Consider the following 17,494-nt stretch of genomic DNA (forward strand, 5'->3'; position numbering starts at 1 on the left):
CCGCAGGCCAATCGGCACTCCGCCCCCCTCACGGCCACAGGCCAATCCCCGCGCTATTCAGCGGTGAGCGTTCCGCCCCTTCCGCGGCGAGGACCAGGGAGAGTGAGGCCACGCCTCCCGGCCCCTCCCACCACGTGCCGGGGCGGGCCGGGCGGGCGCGGCAGCTCCCGTCGCTGGGCCTACGCCTGTGGCGGGCCCGGCCCGGCCCCACCGGCCGCTGCCCCCGGCCTCGCCGCTGCCCCGGGGAGGGAGAAGTGAGCCCCCCCCCCGCCGCTTCCCGAGGCACGGACCAGCGACGGGTTCCTCGTCCTCGAGGTAGGGGCCCGGGCCAGCGCCTCACCTCAGTCCGTCCGCGAAGCGCAAAGGAATGGCGGCGCACCCCGGTCAATGTAAAACCATTTTTTAATTCTAAATCACTTTCACAACAGTGAAAATTAGTGAACAGTAATGGTAATGCACTAAACAAGCCATTACGGGCTGTGTGCAGTCTGAGTACAAGGAGGGGAAGTGGTACGATACAAAAAAGCACACCAAGAAAAAGGTAAGAACGAAAGTGTTAACACTTTTAGACTATTTCATTTTTGGATTGCCAGAAAATAAGGAGACTCAGTCATGTTTCTGCAGCCACCTCCGTCTAAATCCATTGTGTCTCTCACCAACAGACGGAAAAAAAACCCAAGTCATTAAAATTCTGTATTTTAAAACATAAATGTTAGTTAAATCAGTTTCAATACCTCTTGAACCTATTACAGTCACTTTATTGTCCTCTTTATCAGAAAAAGGCTTTAAAGGGATACCCTACTCCTCCCTGGATAACCTCTGCTCTTAGCATCGAGTTTCTTAATACAAAAAGGAGAAGGAAAACCATCCCTTTTACTATGACATGAACTTTCCCTTTTCATCAGCAGGTGGTGCTGCCTGCTCATGAAAGGAAGTCAAAGCTGCGACGTTGTACTACAGCCAGTTGCTTCTAAGAATGCAATAAATAGCCTTTCTCCTAGAAAGGGACCTAGTTACGAAGTTACGCACTTGAGAAGAACCATATACAGAAGAAGTTAAGCTTCTCGAAAGTGTCACACAACAAAAGTTGAAGCACCGCTTCAACTATTTGTAGTTGAGCAACATATTCTGTCAGATTATCATCAAGTCAGGTATAAATTTGGCTAGGTGTGGCAAAACGCTGCAGAAGCTTTGCAACATTCTACTTGCCAGATGGAATTTTGGAGGTAGGCAAGTTAAACTTCAGTCATCTTCTGTCTTGATACTAAAAGTGAACAGTTTATAATTACATAAATAAGCTCCTACAACAATTAATTAATGTGTCCTGGCCAGGAACCTCATCCATACGCTAGAAAAACCCTAGCTATTGAAACAAAATTTCTATGAGTTCATTTGTTTTGTCAGTTGTCGGTCTATTGCCAGGGGAGTCACAATATTGATCTTGCAGGAAATCATTACGACTATCAGTGATCTGAATCAAAATAATCTAAAAACAATAAGAGAAAAAAAATGGAATTGCCTAGCCAGAGAAATATGAAAACTGTTCATCTTGCTAGGGAATCTCTCGTATCTGTTGTTCTGAAGGAATCTACACAAATACATCAGGAGTACTCTTTAAAGCTGTATACCCAACAGGATTCCAAAAGGGCTACAGAGTGCTCACCTTCTGAAATATTTTCCCCTCAGCACATAAATGGTTGTGGTCTCCTCCAGCACTTCAAATTAATATCTTTGGTAGATACTGCAGAGACTCTTGCACTATAGCCATTCTGCTGTGGCATGCAGTAGCTGTATGCACCCGTAGAGAGCAGCTCTTCCAAACGTTCCCTACTGTGGCACGTGCTAGCAAAGGCAGGATCTCATTTTTCCTCCTGTATAATTTTACAGTATGGCAAGTTTAACCTCAAAACTCACATAAAGATGCCTTTTGTTCCTCTCCCCAAACAAGCTGATCTCAGATCTGTAATAGGATTTTATTTGGAGTACATGACCTTCCGTAGAAAGTCTCAAAGCCTTGGGAAGAATAAATGTAGCTACAGTGACAAGGTTGTGAGGGGATTATCCGTAAGTGCAGCCACAGGCTGCTGCGCAGAACCAAGGAAGACAACACTGTTTTGTCAGTGAGGAACTGGGCTGGGTGAGGCAGACAGGTGCATCGTACTGTTCGGCAACCCCACCTGGCTCCACAACGAGAGAATCTTCCAGTGTCTGGCTCCAGCAAATTCAGGCTATAAAAAATTGCAGCATAAATTTGTATCCCTTCTTCTAACAGCCATTAGAATCGCTTCAGGAGGGGTTTTCCATCACGCTGGGAAATAACAGCAAGAAAAGAAACCAGTCTCCAAACCTGGTTCCATTTGCATCACGTGCTGTGCCCAAAGAGTCTCAGCAGTGCTGCAGATCATTTCCTGAAGAAGGTTGGATGTTGATGTGAAGACATTAAATAACATCCGCAGCTCTGGCAGATCCATCGTGGTTACCAAGCATGAGATACTGATCACACTGCAGAAGTTTCCTTACCTGCCCAGTCTACCTTGGGGCAACCATCTTTCACATAAACCTGGTGTCACTGATTGGCACAGGATTTCAAAGCAGCACTCCTTTTAGGAGCGGAGCTCAAAGCTAGGCCCAAGGTTTGCAGCAGGAACCTGTTGTACAAGATAGCCGAGCTGAAATACGCTTTTTAACCAATGTTTAATTTCCAGCTCTGGTGCAAAATGCGAGATTCCTCGTTGTGCTGTGGTACGACCAATTCCTGAAGCCCATAGTTAGCTACGGAACCAGACACCAAGAGGTTTAAAATGGGATGGGGATGCAGTTTGTAACTGTTTCAGTGGCCTTGCTGGCCATGAATATACAGAATAATGGAAAAGATTTATGCGATCAACAGCCAGAACATTATCACCAGAGCCACAAACAGGAAAAGGCGGGATAGGAACTGCTCATCCACATATTGAGGAGTCCCTGGAACAGCTGGAAAACAAGAAGTAAAAAAAACAAAACCAGTTCAGCTCCTTCCTCTTCTCCAGAATGATGTATATTCTGAATGTAGTACATTCATAAATTGAAAAATATGTAAGGAATCTACTTAGTGAGAAACTGTTGCTATTTCCTACCCTCAGACTGGCCAGCCATACTAGAAGATTGGAAGGAGGACAAGCATCAGCTCCCTGAAGCAGCACTTGTGGTAAACCTGCTCATGACTAATAGCAGCAGGCAGCTCCGAGTGCTAGAGTACACGCAGCTCTGCTCGGAGTACTTCTGGGAACAGTGCTGAGCCAAGTTCACTGCTTAGTTCACTGTTGACTGCTGAGCTAAGTTCACTGTTTCCATCCTAAGGAACTTTACCACCTCTGCCTGAGCACTCCTGCCCATCAAGGTGAAACATGCCTGAATAAGGAAATGGTAAAACCGTCAAAACTGCATGTGTAGCCTTGACCAAGAGAACTACTGTAAAACACACGAGCTCTAAAGCTCAAGCCATGCCTTTCTGGAACTGCTGTATTGAATCCACAGATGAAAAGCAGATAAAGGAGTTGGTTACATTATGGCTGTTACAACAGCATATATTTACATATTCCTTAGCTTAGTCACACCTCCACACAAATTTTCAGTGTACACCGAAGTATAGTTAATAGGCAAGTTAATTCAACCCAAGGACAGCACAGGTCATTGGCAACACAGGTGTGACATGAAAAATGTTTCTGTTTCTCATAATTCCTATGCCGTATGACACGGTGAAGAAGATTTGCCAGGCACAACCTTTCGCAGAGGAAGTCCAGAAAATCCTGGACAGTAGGTTTTCTTGTTCAAAACAGGTAGACTCAGTTTGTCTACAGTGCAGATGGGAAGGAGGTTTTCTGGGGATTACTTAATTTTTAGAGAGCAAGGCCACTACTTGGAGTAACCCAACTGTTTTAATTAAAAACAGTGAAATCACCTCACCAGAATGCTACTTCTTGTGGAATACAGATGACTGTCTCAGAGATAAATTTCTGAAAAAGGAACAATCTTTGCTGTCATTATTTTGTGGTACAGTATACCAGTTTAAATTTTTCCTTCTCATCTTTCAGGAAATGGTCCTTTCCTGCTGTTTTCAAAATATGGGTCTCCTTCATACACCCCTACTGACTCCTTTTTATTATTATTAGAAACTCTAGTCCAATTTGTCTCATTTTTTCAAAGGGAGTCCGCTGGAGTACCAGAGGAGACATCTGAATTAAAAGGGAGAAGCCTCCAGTGCCACCATCCCTCTCCAGTTCTACTGTCCTCTCAGGAGGGCCTTCAGCAAATCACAGGGAAGTAACAAACTTGCTTCTTCTATAAGCACTCGTACAAAATGTGTAAACCATAGACTATGTTCTCTACTGGATGTTTTCCCTCATTTTGTGTTTCTAGTTACAACAGCGACTTACTTTACTGTTCAGAAAGTTTTGTCATTTAGCAGGCTATTTGTTTAAAAGTTACAAGGGAGTTTGTAAAACATCTGTTTGTGACAGGACTCTCGGAGAAGATAGAATGCGTGGTACCTGGAGGAGGTCGCCCGTCGTTTATGTTGAAAGCTGTTGCAAATATACCAAAGGGAAACGCCCCAATGCCGAATGACATTTGGAAGCCACCGTCCCCAAACCCAAAGCCCTGGAATCCCTGCAGAGAACAAAGCAACAGAAGAGAAAAAAGGTACCAATCATTTAAAGCCTATTTCAGAATATTTTGTAAATGCGCAAACATTCCCTCTCACTGGGCTTTCCTACAGCTGAAGGAGTATCATGCTGTCTGGCAACTTTCAGTCTGCCACACTATTGTTAAATACCTTCTCAGTTCTCTTGGTTTTAAAATGTTTTGCACAGTAGCAGACTTGCCAGAGCAACCCAAAAGTCTGAGAAAATGAAAACTAGGAACAACAGTTCTTGCTTGAAGGCCACAAATTAATAAAAGCGTTTCTGTAACGTTTCTCAACTTAAAATAGTATATATCTGACAATATATCAAAATCAACATTACTAATTCTATTTAGAATGTCTTAACAATATATTAATAATTCTGTATTAATAGCTATTAGCCATATAACTATAAGAAAGGCATTGTAAAAAAATAATATGCATTGATTTTCATGATACATGTGCATCATTTAAACATTCAGTAAAGTGATAAGTGCGATGCATCGAGCATTATAGAGAAGAACAGTACAAAAAAAAAATTACTAGGGGGACTCTAATTAAGGTGGCAGATAAAGTCATCTGGGGCAGGAATGCAAGACATAAGGAAAGGAGGAAAAAAGGAAGAGTTACAATGCAACAACATTGACCCCTATGGGATTCAGACTAAAATACCACATCAAGTCAAAAGCTCAATCTTCTGAATCAAGATGAATTCTACTGTATAAAAGCAGTGTACTATTTGAGACCCAACTGTATATGAATCTGAGTAGTTGCGTCATGTTTGAAAACTGTGGAGAGCTCACAGTTGCCATGTTCAGCAATCCAGCAAACTGTCCTCTCATCTCAGAATTAAAACAGGGCTACCAATTCTGAAAAACCCCTGGTCTATCGCCTCCAAACAGTGGGAGGACAAAGATGATTTCACTCATGTAATAAAAGCCAGACATTTCTGGGTTGATCCTTGATTTGAGGAGTTAGTCTTTTGACTATGACTCCTCTCAAGGATTTTGCCATTAACTATCAGGGACAGCAAAGCACTCTGCATGGCAGGTCCTGCACCTGTAGGAAACAGGAGGGCAGCCTCACTACTGCTGTGTCTTCATACCAGGTTCCTCTGACTTACAGCAGCACCAGCTAAAAGGTTCAAACGAGGTATAGCAGCTGATTTAATAAGAAGGCAACTCCCTAGCAAGAGAGAACAACTGAGCTCCCAATACATTCAATACAGAAATGTTCCTTAATCACACCCAGTAGAGTTGTTTGCTTGAAGCATGAGGTATACAAATGCTCTCCAAGGACCCTAGGCTGAGTTACACGGAAATAGGCAATTGTTTCATCAGGTCATGCTCGCTGCCGTCATGCTAAAGAACACTATGGTATGCCCCACATCTGTTCAACCTATGCCAGCTGCTGTTTACATTCACTCTATCTAATCTCTTCAACAAAACCACAGATCCCTCTTCAAATTAGTATGTATCCAACAGACATCTACATTCTTTTGCTTGTAATGCCATGGTACAGTAACATCCCATGGAAATGCTAGACGCAGGTGTCCGTGCCAAAAAAGTAAGTTCACACATGGATTATATATTTCCATGACAGGTATAGTCTGACAGAAATATACTTCCACAAAGAATTTTCAAAGCAAAGTGTTCCTTGTATTTTTATATGGAGAACAATTAAGTATGAAGAGCATTTCCAGTGATGCCACACAGGGCTTTTTTCACGATTCAAGTTAGCCTATTCTTTGGGATGCTAAAGAGGACTATAGGAATGGAGTTTTCTGCCACACCGCAGCTATCAACTATTCATGAACAACCTACTGGGGACGAGCAAGAAACGTAAGCTATAGGATCCTCACACAGGATCTCAGGCACACATTATATCCTCCAGGATGAATAAATACCACGATCAATAAAAACAACTTAGCTGCTTGAGCTTGTTTTTTTCACGTACCCCTCTGTTCTCTGGTTCAGGTCTCTGTCCTTGGGGTCGTGGCGGAGTTTTCTCTCTGCAGGAAGTTGTGAAATTAGCTCAAGTGCAAGGATACATGACAATAGTATCTGCAATAGCCTGGCTAATAAAACAGAACAAACACAGAGCATGCTCTCACAGGGCCATGCTGCAGCAGAGCTGGAGGTAGCATGTGAACAAGCAGACCACCCAGCTTATGAACCTTCAGTATCACATCACTGAATTAAGATACTGCACATTTGAATAACAAAGTCCCATTGCAAAGGCTAGAAACTGAGGACATTAGTATGTTATATAAGCTTCTCCACTCAGATAACATTCATTGCAACCTGCCACTTGTAACTGATAATTAACACCCAATCCAAATTAAAATAAATTGCCAGTTGAACACAAAATAAGGTGTGCAAACCCAGGCCCTGAAAAAGCCAGAAATATTTGGCAGAAACATCAGTTCTATCTGTCTTTTGACAAAGTATTTCAAATTGTGAATCCACCACTTTGATAGTTTCATCTTAAGACCTTAAACTAAAGTTTCATATTTAGTTTTCACACAAAACCAGTTGTATTTAGATTTCTTACCTGGGGTCCTGTTGTCCAGTGCTACCTCTTCCATACAGAGGAATAACCTTATCTCGACTGATTCCTGCTTTGCATACAGGACACACTTGTCTGTTTGGCCTGGTCTCTAGCCACTAAAAGAAAGGAGATCATAAGAAAACTAATAAAAGACCATGAAAACAACAACATGCAAACCTCATCTGCAGTCAGGCAGAGAGGCTTTAGCAATTTCTCAGAAAGCCATGAAGCAAAACATTTTAATAAGTGCCAAGCACTCTCCAAAGTGGAGTTAGCATTTTGGCTGTTGTTCTGCTGCAATCCACTTGCCGATGTGTACACATTCAGAACTGCAATCGGAGTAAAATATGAAGAAATAAACAGTATCAACAGTCCTGCATAGGCCAAGGGCTAGCGTAGATACCCTCCTTTCATCTATCTTTTCTATAATTGTACCACAATGTAAAACACTACATATGCAAAGAGAAGTACACTCCGCACTTCAGCCTGCAAACTAAACCCCTGTTAACTGCCTACAGTAATTCTACCAAAACTGGGAATACTCAGTGTTTAAGAAACTCAAAAGTGGGAGGCAAGTGGAACAGAATCTAAAGTTTTCTTTTTGCTGAAAGAGCAGATTGCAAGATGTTGCGCATGAAGTTGCATTAGCACACTGCAGTTGCCCTGGAGAGAAAGAAGCGCATTTGAAAAGAGGGGGATACTCCAGAGAACCAAGGGCTTTATTGAGTAACAGCAGCTGATGAAAGACAAAGTAAAAGGAAACCTGTCTTACCTGGTGTAAACAAGGCCAACTGCGAGCATTCCCAGGACAATTTGTTCACAGGCAGAAAAAGAGGGGAAAATGGAATTAGTTACTGACAACTCGATCCAACAGATGTATAATGTGTACCACGGAGAGCACAGCTTGGAGACAACAATCCTGGAATCCAGCCAGGCCAGTTCCATAACCTCCCATTAAAATAATTTTTGAAAGCACAGCCAAAGACCCATCTCCACTGGTCTTTTCAGGTTATGCAATCTAACTAAGTTGCTAACGTGATTCTCTGCATATCACCTTTGATTCCTGGGTCCTCATCCATATCAAAGGCCCATACGGAGGCTTAATTAATCTTAGTGTTGCCTGTACAGATTTTCTCTTCTGATACCATGAAAAGATATCCCTGAGCTAAGATGTAAATGAGGAAGATGTCAGTAATGAGACTTCAGAATCTTAACAGAAGTCACACACATTTAGCTAAAACATTGGCCACATTCACAGAATCATGGAATAATTCAGGCTGGACAGTACCTCGGGTGGTCTCTAGTCCAACCTGACGCTCAGAGCAGGGTCAGCTATTCAGATCAGACCCAATTGCTCAGGGCAGAGAAATTCCCATTATACAGAACTACTCTTAAGATTAAATTAATACGGCAACTTAAAAAAGATCAAACAAGCAAGCTACGAGATAAAACTGCTGAGCAGCCATCTGCTTTCAAAGCAGTCTTGACAACACTATTCAGTCAAGATACACGTTATTTTTAAGGTTCCATTCTTCCAAATCTTTTCGTGCAATAACTTTATCTGATTTTATCTTAACATGCCATCAGCAAGTGATTTTCCATCTCCTCCTAAAATAAAAACCTGGATTTTCAGATGTTACATACATTTACACAGAAAAGAAATGCTCTTTTAGGTCCCTTTTTATTAAAGAGCATAACTTAGCCTACTGTGCAAAATAAACCAAAAAAACCCCACATTTGGCCATGTCAATCCTTAATAACTTCTTAACGTTCAAGAAAGAATATATTCTAGACCAAGTTACTCAAATAAGAAATGCTGCACGCTTATTGTATTTGTGTGGTACATTCCCAGGTCAGATCAAAGAACTGAAAAGTTAGTATTACAACTGCAGTGCCATGGGAAAAGAGAAATAGCCCACATGTAAAAGCTTGTTATATAACTTTTTTTTTTTTTTTTAATGGTTTCAAAGGGAAAAAGAGCAAACTTGCAGCAAGTATAAAAACTACAATTTGGCCTCCAGAACCTAGTTTCAGATGCAGGTTTGGGTATGCATAGGTTAGAAAGGAATTTCAGTCTGAACAAGATATCTATGCTAGACCAGACAGCACAGATAAAATAACACACATAACCAAGCAGTACCAATGAACACTGAACTGTCTATGTGGGGCTGCTTGTTTGTTCGCTTTTACAAAATAATCAAAAAATACAGGAAGTTTAAGACACAAGAAACCCGCTCCCTGGAACACGAGCAAAGAAAAACAGTTGAGGGGCAAAACCAAACTGCTCCTAAACCAAAACCATGGTCCTTACTCATTTTATACAAGACATTTTATTTGACATCTAGAATTATAAAAATTACAGGCTTTTATGTGATCAGAGAGATATACGGTGTTCTGGTTTATCTGTGGGGGCTTGAATACTTACCAGAAGAGATGTCCACACAAGCTGATAACTGCATCCTTGGCAGTGTCTAAACATATGTTACATTCAAAAGTGTTGTCCTGATTAGCATTGTCCCCAGCACCATTACTGCTACTGCTGCCACTGGTCCCTCCAGTACTGGAGTTCTTTGTTGATGTAGAAGTTGTGGGTCCTTTGCTTGCCATCCTCAAGAGCTACCCAGACACAAGGTCGAGAAAATGTTCCTGTTGGAATCCTAGCAGTAAGAAAGAGAAAAAAAAAAAAATAAAAAACAAACCCCAAATAACTTCTTGGCATTATAACATTGCATTTTTGTCCTGTTCCAAACTGGTAGTGATTTATCTAAGCAGCACTTGAATCCTGTTGTTGATGGTTTTAGTTTAACATAACCAAGAGGGATCTTTTTTTAGAAACTAAGCTACTTTAAAGTCCTGTAGTATGACCTGGCTGATACGTGACCTGTATTTTAAAGTTACTGATAAGCAACTGAGATCCACAGCCAAAACAAAACCATCCTATTTTCTCATAAATGCTACTTGTTATGAGAAGAATGAGCTCACCTAGTGATACATGCTCTTCCAAAAATTCAATACAAGTTATAACTGAGTGCAGTCTGAAAGAGGATTTAATCATGAAGCAATTCAGTTTGGACAGACTGACTTAGTGCACAGTTTTAAGTTCAATGTTCATTAGTTTGGAATATTAATGATAATAATGGCAAGCAAAGGTGGCTAAGTACTTGATTTGTCTCAGCAGCAGTATATCACTGCTATCACAGCAGCATGTTGATATGACTGTCAAACATTTCTAGTACTTTCAAACTATCAAATATTTCTAATCTAGTAGTAAAGCAGAAGTACTAAAAATTTTACTTTAACGTGCTTTAATTTTACTTACATGCTTTCACCTCTCATTAACATCATCATATTTATCAAAGAACACCATTTACTTTATTTCAGTAGCAACAACCTCTACAGTCCAATTCCTTGATATGCAAATTCCACAGTACCTAAAACTTTGAGACTCAGCACAAGGCAGTCACATTTCCAGAAACAAACACTTTTACCAGTACAAGATTTTTAATCCAAGAACTAAGAGAGTTGCAGCAGTAACAGAAATTAATTCACCAAAACAAAAATGTTTAAAATATTCCACTGTGCTTTTCATGAAACTCTGACATCATGTTGCTGCTGCAGGGATATGAATACCTAGATAAGGTTGTGAGAGGGAAACAGGTGATTATCTGAACTTTTCACAAGTTTACAAACAGTTAAGCATTTTAAAAAGGCAACCTGGATTTTTCAGAAGCTAATGTCTTTGCAAACTTACCCCACAAGCATTAAAGGCTTTCCTTAGCGTTCCCTCTTTGTAGCAGTGCTGAAGCACAGGTGCAGGACGGCAAAATAAAACCTCAGTATCTCTAGCTGTTATTGTCAACAGCTTTTTCATACAATATGATCCCACTGCACAGTCAAGAAAGCTTAATGAAGGTATTGCAGCGAAGACACTCAATTACAGCAAGTGAAATATATTTTTGCAGAGCTTTTTCACTCAGTTACATCATTTTGCACAGTGTCCCAGAAGGGCAGCTTTGTATTCACAGATGCTGTACTTTAACATACATTGCTTTCAGCAGTGCTGACTCTTAGCATTTCACACCATGACTTCATTTACACTCAGCAGCAACGCAGCTCACTGTACAAAATTAAAATTCTTGTTAGTTCAAGGCAGATGGAAATGCTGCCAGCCCACAAACTATATGCTAAAGACAGTTGGATTTTTCACACATCTATACTACCAGAATCTTCAGCCTATCTTGCTCAGTAGTTTAACGCTTGAAAACTTACCAACTTGGACCTATATATATTTGCTGGGAATTAATATCAAAATAGAGAAAACCTCCTTAAAACTAAGGAGTTCAATGCATTGTAAAAAACACTAGCATCATTTTATGGAATGGGCACAAGAAATGTCTGGCTCATGTATCTTGACATATAACACAAGGGAAGTGTGTAGAAGAGGCAAATAAATGAATTTCTGTGTCCCCAAAAACCAATGTAGAAGAAAAGGTCCCTTTTTCCAAATTAAATTCCATATATTTAACACCAGAAATCTGGAGACTCAGCAAAAAGATGAAATCTGTACCTTCACAAACACCTACTTCAAAAACCCTTAGCTTTTAGTAACTATGAAAAATAAATAAATCATTAAGTTATGAAAAAGGATGATAGAGAAATCCATAGAAATATCAGTAATGTAATGGAATAAAGATGGCTGATAGAAGAAAGATCAAAATGAGTGAACACAACAGGCACTGAATCTACTCTCTCCTAGAAGAAGGTAATTCCTTCGTCTGTACTGGGATCCTCTCCTGATTATTTCTCCGTAGGCTGATTGGGCCCAATGACCTATTAGGATATAACCAATTTAAAATATCAAAAATATATCAAAAGACAACAGTAAAAATAATCAATCTTATTCTGAAAAGCTTTCTCAAACATTTGCTCTCGTCCGTGGAATACCATTTAACATAACTAGGTCTATAACAAGTGCTGTTCGGGTCTTTTCATCTGCAAATCACGCTGCACATACAAAAAGAAGCAAGCACAAAACAGCATCCAATGACTAAACCTACATTTGATAATCATATATTCTATCACTTGTGAGCATAGTCTGTGAATCCTAAAGTAGAAGTTCAAGTGCAAATTCAACTTGTTCCGAGTGTAGAACAAGCTCAAAATTGTTGAAATGTCACTTGAACTACTTAAACTCTGAGATAAAACTTTTTAGTGGAAAAAAACCCCAAACAAACCACAAGCAAACCACAAACTAAAAAATCAACAAAAAAATCAACACAACAGGCCAGACCAACACCATTTTCATTTTGATTTAGAGTTCAGAAGACTGTAAGTACACTAGGGTATAACATGGCTCTTGGGGTTAAGTAAACAGAATTTAGAGATGCCAGTCCAGGTTTGCTAAACCCTTGTCCTTTAGATCAGGTCTCCAAATCAAACCTAGATGCATGATGAGTAACAAACAAAATAATTGAAAGGATATAAAAATCAGCTGTGATCTAACTGCAAGCATTCAAAGATCTTCTCTTTTTTCTTTCTTGCTTCTTTGCTCTCCATATATTTACAGGAAAACGGTATCTTTGTTACTTAAAAGCCATCTATATTAGCTGTTTATTTCCTCTAAATCACGACCCTATGATATCCCAACAGATTGTTCTGAAAACGACTGAATTACTGACATTTATTACATCCAAGAACCAAGAGTGGCAACAGATGAATGGTTAAGAAACAAAGAACCCATTTTCAAGTAGTCTTCCTAAATAAAAAAAGTCTGGTCGAGTGTGAAGGCGACGTGGAAGTGAAGATATGTGTTTAGGGATCCAGCACAAATCCCACTGAGTTGCATAAAGAATAAGCGTGGCTGAAAGAGCTGGTGAAACTGGACCTCCGACAAGCAGACGGCACACTGGGACCTCAAAGCTTCCTGACAACTGAGAACAGAGGAGGTCCACGAAAGAAGTAAGTGCAGGAAACTGGTAAGGTCTATGTACTGTGTATAAATACTGTGTATAAATCTCACTAACAGGCAATAAGAAAGAAATTTACTCAAATACTTTAAAAACTAAATCTATAAATCTAGTGAGAGAAACTGCACGCCAGGAAAATACAAGCCCAATAGCTACTGTAAAAGATCACGTTTCTGAACTCAGCAAATGAGAGATTACACGTTTGCCAAAGTACACTGAGCTGACAGTAAAAGTACAAGAGAAACACTTCAAGACAAACTGGGAGAACACCATGTGAACAATAATTCAACGTGAGAAAGACAGAGGGAATATAAACTAGACGCTAATGTCATCTGTATTAAACAGTTGTAGAATATGCTTACAGCACTACAACATTAGGATGTTTGAAGCATTTACTTTCTAATCTTCTTTCATGAGCAATGAGAAAAAATTCTGGCAAGGATATAGGACTCTGGCTAGTTTATTAATAAAACCCAAAGTTTATTCCTCTTTGTGATATCTAATACATAACAATGAAATAAAAAGATGAGCATTGTTAGATGTAAAATTCCACAAGACAGACACTTTTCCATGTATCTTTCCTAATGAATCTTATTTTATCTAGGATTACTGAAATTGAAACGATCTAGTTTGTTTCTGAAACAAGTTCTGACGTAGTTTCTGAACTTCTTGCTGTTTAAATCAAAAGGAAAACTTGTCAGGTTATTTTTCTTATCACTACAGTGACAATGTCATTTTCAGACACATATGACCAATTTTATAAACATTAGAAATTCTATCTAAATCTAAAAATACTGCTCAGAGTTTATATAAATACACGCACTCATAAGTTTAACAAAAACATGATTCTTAACCTATTACAATTGCCTGGACTTCAAGTAAAACAAAGAGGTAACCTTAGTTGATGATCGTTGACAGTGCCTAGAAGAAAGTACGTTTACTTCTTGACAGTCATTTTTAGATATTCTTGGCAAACACATGACTGAAGTCCCACTGTTAATCATTAAATACACATTTATCTCTCACTACCTTTTTACTCTATTCTGTCCCCCAAACACGTCACATTTTAACACCTCTGAAACATTTTCTGAGTTCATCTTTTCATTTCCTGTAACCTGTACAGCACCATGCACCTGCTTTTTAGTATTACCATAAAGTGGTCCCAACATATACGTTTGTGTGACCATTTGGTCTTGCAAAATCAGCCATTTGCCTTACAGACCAACATGCCCTCGCTTGGCCTCATTTCATTAATTGGGATTCTGCAACGCACATCTGTGTCACAGTTGCCGCTTCCAGGATAAGAGCCCTGCTGAAAGGCGGTTCTGGCAACTCTTAAGGATTCACCATACCTCACAAATGCAAGACATTGTGACAAACTATCAAAAAAACCCCAAGTGATGAAAGTAATTCTTTTTTCTAACGATTCCATAAAAGTATAATATAGACTCCGAGAAAATGCTGCACAAATCTTCAGAGAAAGATTTCTATCCTCTTGCCTTGTAAAGTCCAAAGGAAAAAAAAAAAAAAAAAAGGAAATTGATATAACCAGTTGGGTAATACTGCCTGAGCATTTTCCTGGTTTGGAGTGTTATGTAAAACATTAAGTGCCCTGAAGTGGGCTAACCTGGTTAGCAGCAAAATAAAATAAAATAGTTCTGATGTGGTTTAAGAAGTAATATGCAATTCCCGACAAAAAAAAAAAAATAATAATGGCACGTACCAAAAGCTAATGCTTTACGACCATACCTAGAGCCAGACATTTATCTAAGGCGAAGCAGGCGCTCCTCCTCGCAGAGGGTTTCAGCTTTGCCGCAGAGAGAGGGGGACCAGGCACCAGCAAGCCGCTAAAAACGGGGATTTCGGGGGAAAACCCTCGCAGGCGGCGCCGGGCCCTGCGCGCCGCGGCGGCGAACCCCCGGCCGGAGCTTCGGCAAGCGAGGGCGGCACACACCGGGCCCGCCGGGGGCCGGGGCTGCGGGACTGCGACCGGAGCCGGGCTGGCCGAGGCCGGGACTCCCGCGGCGGCCCCGTCCCGCTCGGGGCGCCTCCGCCTCGTCCGTTTGCAAACGGGCGCAGGCGGCTCCGGCCTTCCCGCGGCTCCCGGGCACGGCTCGGCCCCCCGCCCCCGGCCCGCTCCCTTCGCGCCTCAAAGCCGCCGCCCAGCCTCGGTTCCCCCCCCCCCCCCCCCCCGCCACCCTCCGCCACTAGCCGGGATCCGCTCGGCTCGGCTCACCGGCGGGTCTCGCTGCTCCCCCGCGGCAGCCCCGAGCCGCTCCCCTGCCAGCCGCCGCCGTCACCTGATCGCCCGGAAGCCCGGCCCTGACGGAAGGGACCGGCCTCCCCGCCGCCGCACCGGGCCGCGGGGCCGCGTTCCGCCCGCCCGGGAATCTCTCCCGCCGCTGCCCCGCCGGACGGCTCCGTGGAAACGCGGCGGCGCCTCGGGCCGGGCGCGGGGTGTCCCGTGGCGGGGCTCCCCGGGCCGGGGGACGGTCAGCGCTGCCGGGCGGCTCTTCCTTCCCCCAAGCCCCCGAAGCAGACACCACCCCCCCCCCCCCGGCCGGTTGTTACCTCAGCGAGGGAACCGATTCGGTGCGAACCGCTCGGGCTGTCCGCGCCGCCGCCGTAACCCCTGCCTGCGCGCTGTTTGTGATTTTTAGCTCTGTTTCTATTGTAGTTTTGCTGCCCCGCTCGTCGTGAGGTGTTGCGGGGGCCGTGTCCAAACACCTGCCTCTGAAAAGAGCAAAAACTTCCTATCAACGGCAGCAAATGTTCGGCCCAAGCAGGGAAAGAAGGAAGGAAGGAAGGAGGGCAGCAGCTTTGAGGGAAACAAACTGTTCAAATGTGTATGCAGAGCACTAGGACCTGAGCAGAGGAGCATCTCCAGGATGGGAACGGAGAGCTTTATAAAGGTACTTTACACAGCTCTGAGAAACCACATAGTCAGAGAGAGGGACAAAAGGGAGGGAGAGGAGGGGACCTGGTGTCTGAAGGAGCGGGTCAGAGCTGAGAGAGGTGACCGAGAAGGCAACTCTGAAGGGTCTTGTCCCCGCTCTGAGGGCACCCCACCAGTCCTGAGGACACCAAGGCAGAAACTTGCAAAATTGCTCGTTGTTTTACACGGTGGAGAATGGGTGAATCCTAAACCAAGGCCTCCCGCTAAAGGCAAGCCTTATGAAGGAATAGTTAAGATAAGAAGTGGAGGGAGGTTAGCGCCAAGGGAGCCTGTCAGAAAGAGACCAAGGATATTGTCTGAGGCCTGCCTACTGACAGGTGGCCTGAGACTACAGAGCTCTAGCGTGAAGGTTGGAACACGCAAGCCGGGAAGTGTTCAGCGATATAAAAACACAGCGGTACTGAGCCTTCATACTGCTTTTGGTAGCACACAGGCTTGGCAAAACCCATGTCAAAGTGGTCGTCCAGCAGCCCGGCTGGAATTGCCGTACGCATTGGTGTTTCACACTGGAACATTTGTAGTTGAGGTGAAGATGAAGATAGATTCTGATCGTGCTTATGGCATTAGGACACGTGTTGTAAAGCTGTCATACCCACGCTAGCAGTGTATTTGCTGTCTGTGAAAATTTCTCTAACAAAGCAAGCTACCTCACTTTCAACAAGACTGTAAAGCAGCATGGTTTGGCACAGCTTCAGCACTCAAGCAAAAATTTGGCATCTCAGTGTAGTATCTGATTTAACAACGCCCCAAAGGTATAAATGATATCCTCCAGATGCTGATTAAAACAAGGATGAGCTTGTGAAATTTGGACCAGCTTGGACTAGTCATGTATATCTACAGAAAAAGTAAAAAAAGGTTGATTTTTGGTATTATGATCATGGGAATAAGTAATGCTCGGAACAGTCTTTATTGTTTGGGTGTTATACGATAACTAAAGCAATCAGAAAAGAAATACAGTTATTGCCATAGACAACATAGCCAGGGAATATTTTCACTGCCCAGTGATAATTTTAACATTTTATTTATGTTTTAAGTCTCAAAAGAATGGAATGATACTATTATGCATTTCTGTAATGTCTTATTCATAGCACCCCGTTCCACTTATAGCAAGTGTTTTCTTTTTAAAATAGAAAAGATCCAGAGACAGGCAATGAATGAGATTGGATGAATGGAAAAGATGGTATACAAGAAGAGAATGAAAATGTTAATCTTATTTACAGCTAAGGTTAATAGGAGGGGAACAGACTTATCTAAAACAGTAGCTCAGCTGGAGAACAGAGGTGAGACATTCAGATTTACTCCCATTGGCAAAGGATAATCACATTGAATGGCACTAAGTGATGCAAGGGAATACTTTCCCTA

At 42.1% G+C, this 17,494-nt stretch overlaps 1 protein-coding gene and 1 long non-coding RNA gene across 7 annotated transcripts; one reads left to right on the top strand and one right to left on the bottom strand.

Moving 5' to 3' along the window:
* Positions 1 to 384: 384 nt before the first annotated feature.
* On the bottom strand, positions 385 to 15,770 carry RNF185 (ring finger protein 185). Of its 6 annotated transcripts, none has more exons than XM_052797687.1 (8): positions 15,413 to 15,455; positions 14,926 to 15,023; positions 9,636 to 9,867; positions 7,983 to 8,001; positions 7,214 to 7,326; positions 6,617 to 6,671; positions 4,530 to 4,647; positions 385 to 2,973 (listed from the first exon to the last, which is right to left on the bottom strand). In XM_052797687.1, the coding sequence occupies exons 3-8, from the start codon at positions 9,815 to 9,817 to the stop codon at positions 2,876 to 2,878; spliced, it is 585 nt and encodes a 194-aa protein (XP_052653647.1). In that variant the 5' UTR covers positions 9,818 to 9,867; positions 14,926 to 15,023; positions 15,413 to 15,455; the 3' UTR covers positions 385 to 2,875. The 6 variants fall into 6 exon arrangements, with proteins under 6 accessions (XP_052653647.1, XP_052653648.1, XP_052653652.1 ...); XM_052797688.1 differs by having other exon boundaries at positions 14,900 to 15,023; XM_052797692.1 differs by lacking the exons at positions 14,926 to 15,023; positions 15,413 to 15,455 and adding an exon at positions 15,748 to 15,770.
* LOC128146389 (uncharacterized) lies at positions 4,489 to 13,659 on the top strand. Its single transcript, XR_008236748.1, has 2 exons — positions 4,489 to 4,680; positions 12,860 to 13,659. It is a non-coding gene; the product is annotated as an uncharacterized LOC128146389 (long non-coding RNA).
* Positions 15,771 to 17,494: the final 1,724 nt, after the last annotated feature.

This window comes from Harpia harpyja, chromosome 9, assembly GCF_026419915.1.
Source record: "Harpia harpyja isolate bHarHar1 chromosome 9, bHarHar1 primary haplotype, whole genome shotgun sequence".
Taxonomy (NCBI): Eukaryota; Metazoa; Chordata; class Aves; order Accipitriformes; family Accipitridae; genus Harpia; species Harpia harpyja.

Coding starts and splice junctions, on each gene's coding strand:
- RNF185 (XM_052797692.1), bottom strand. CDS start 9,817: ATGGCAAGCAAAGGACCCACAACTTCTACATCAACAAAGAACTCCAGT. Junction 6,672..7,213: donor ACTGGACAACAGGACCCCAG/GTAAGAAATCTA, acceptor AACTTCCTGCAG/AGAGAAAACTCCGCCACGAC. Junction 2,974..4,529: donor CGACGGGCGACCTCCTCCAG/GTACCACGCATT, acceptor CTTGTTTTCCAG/CTGTTCCAGGGACTCCTCAA.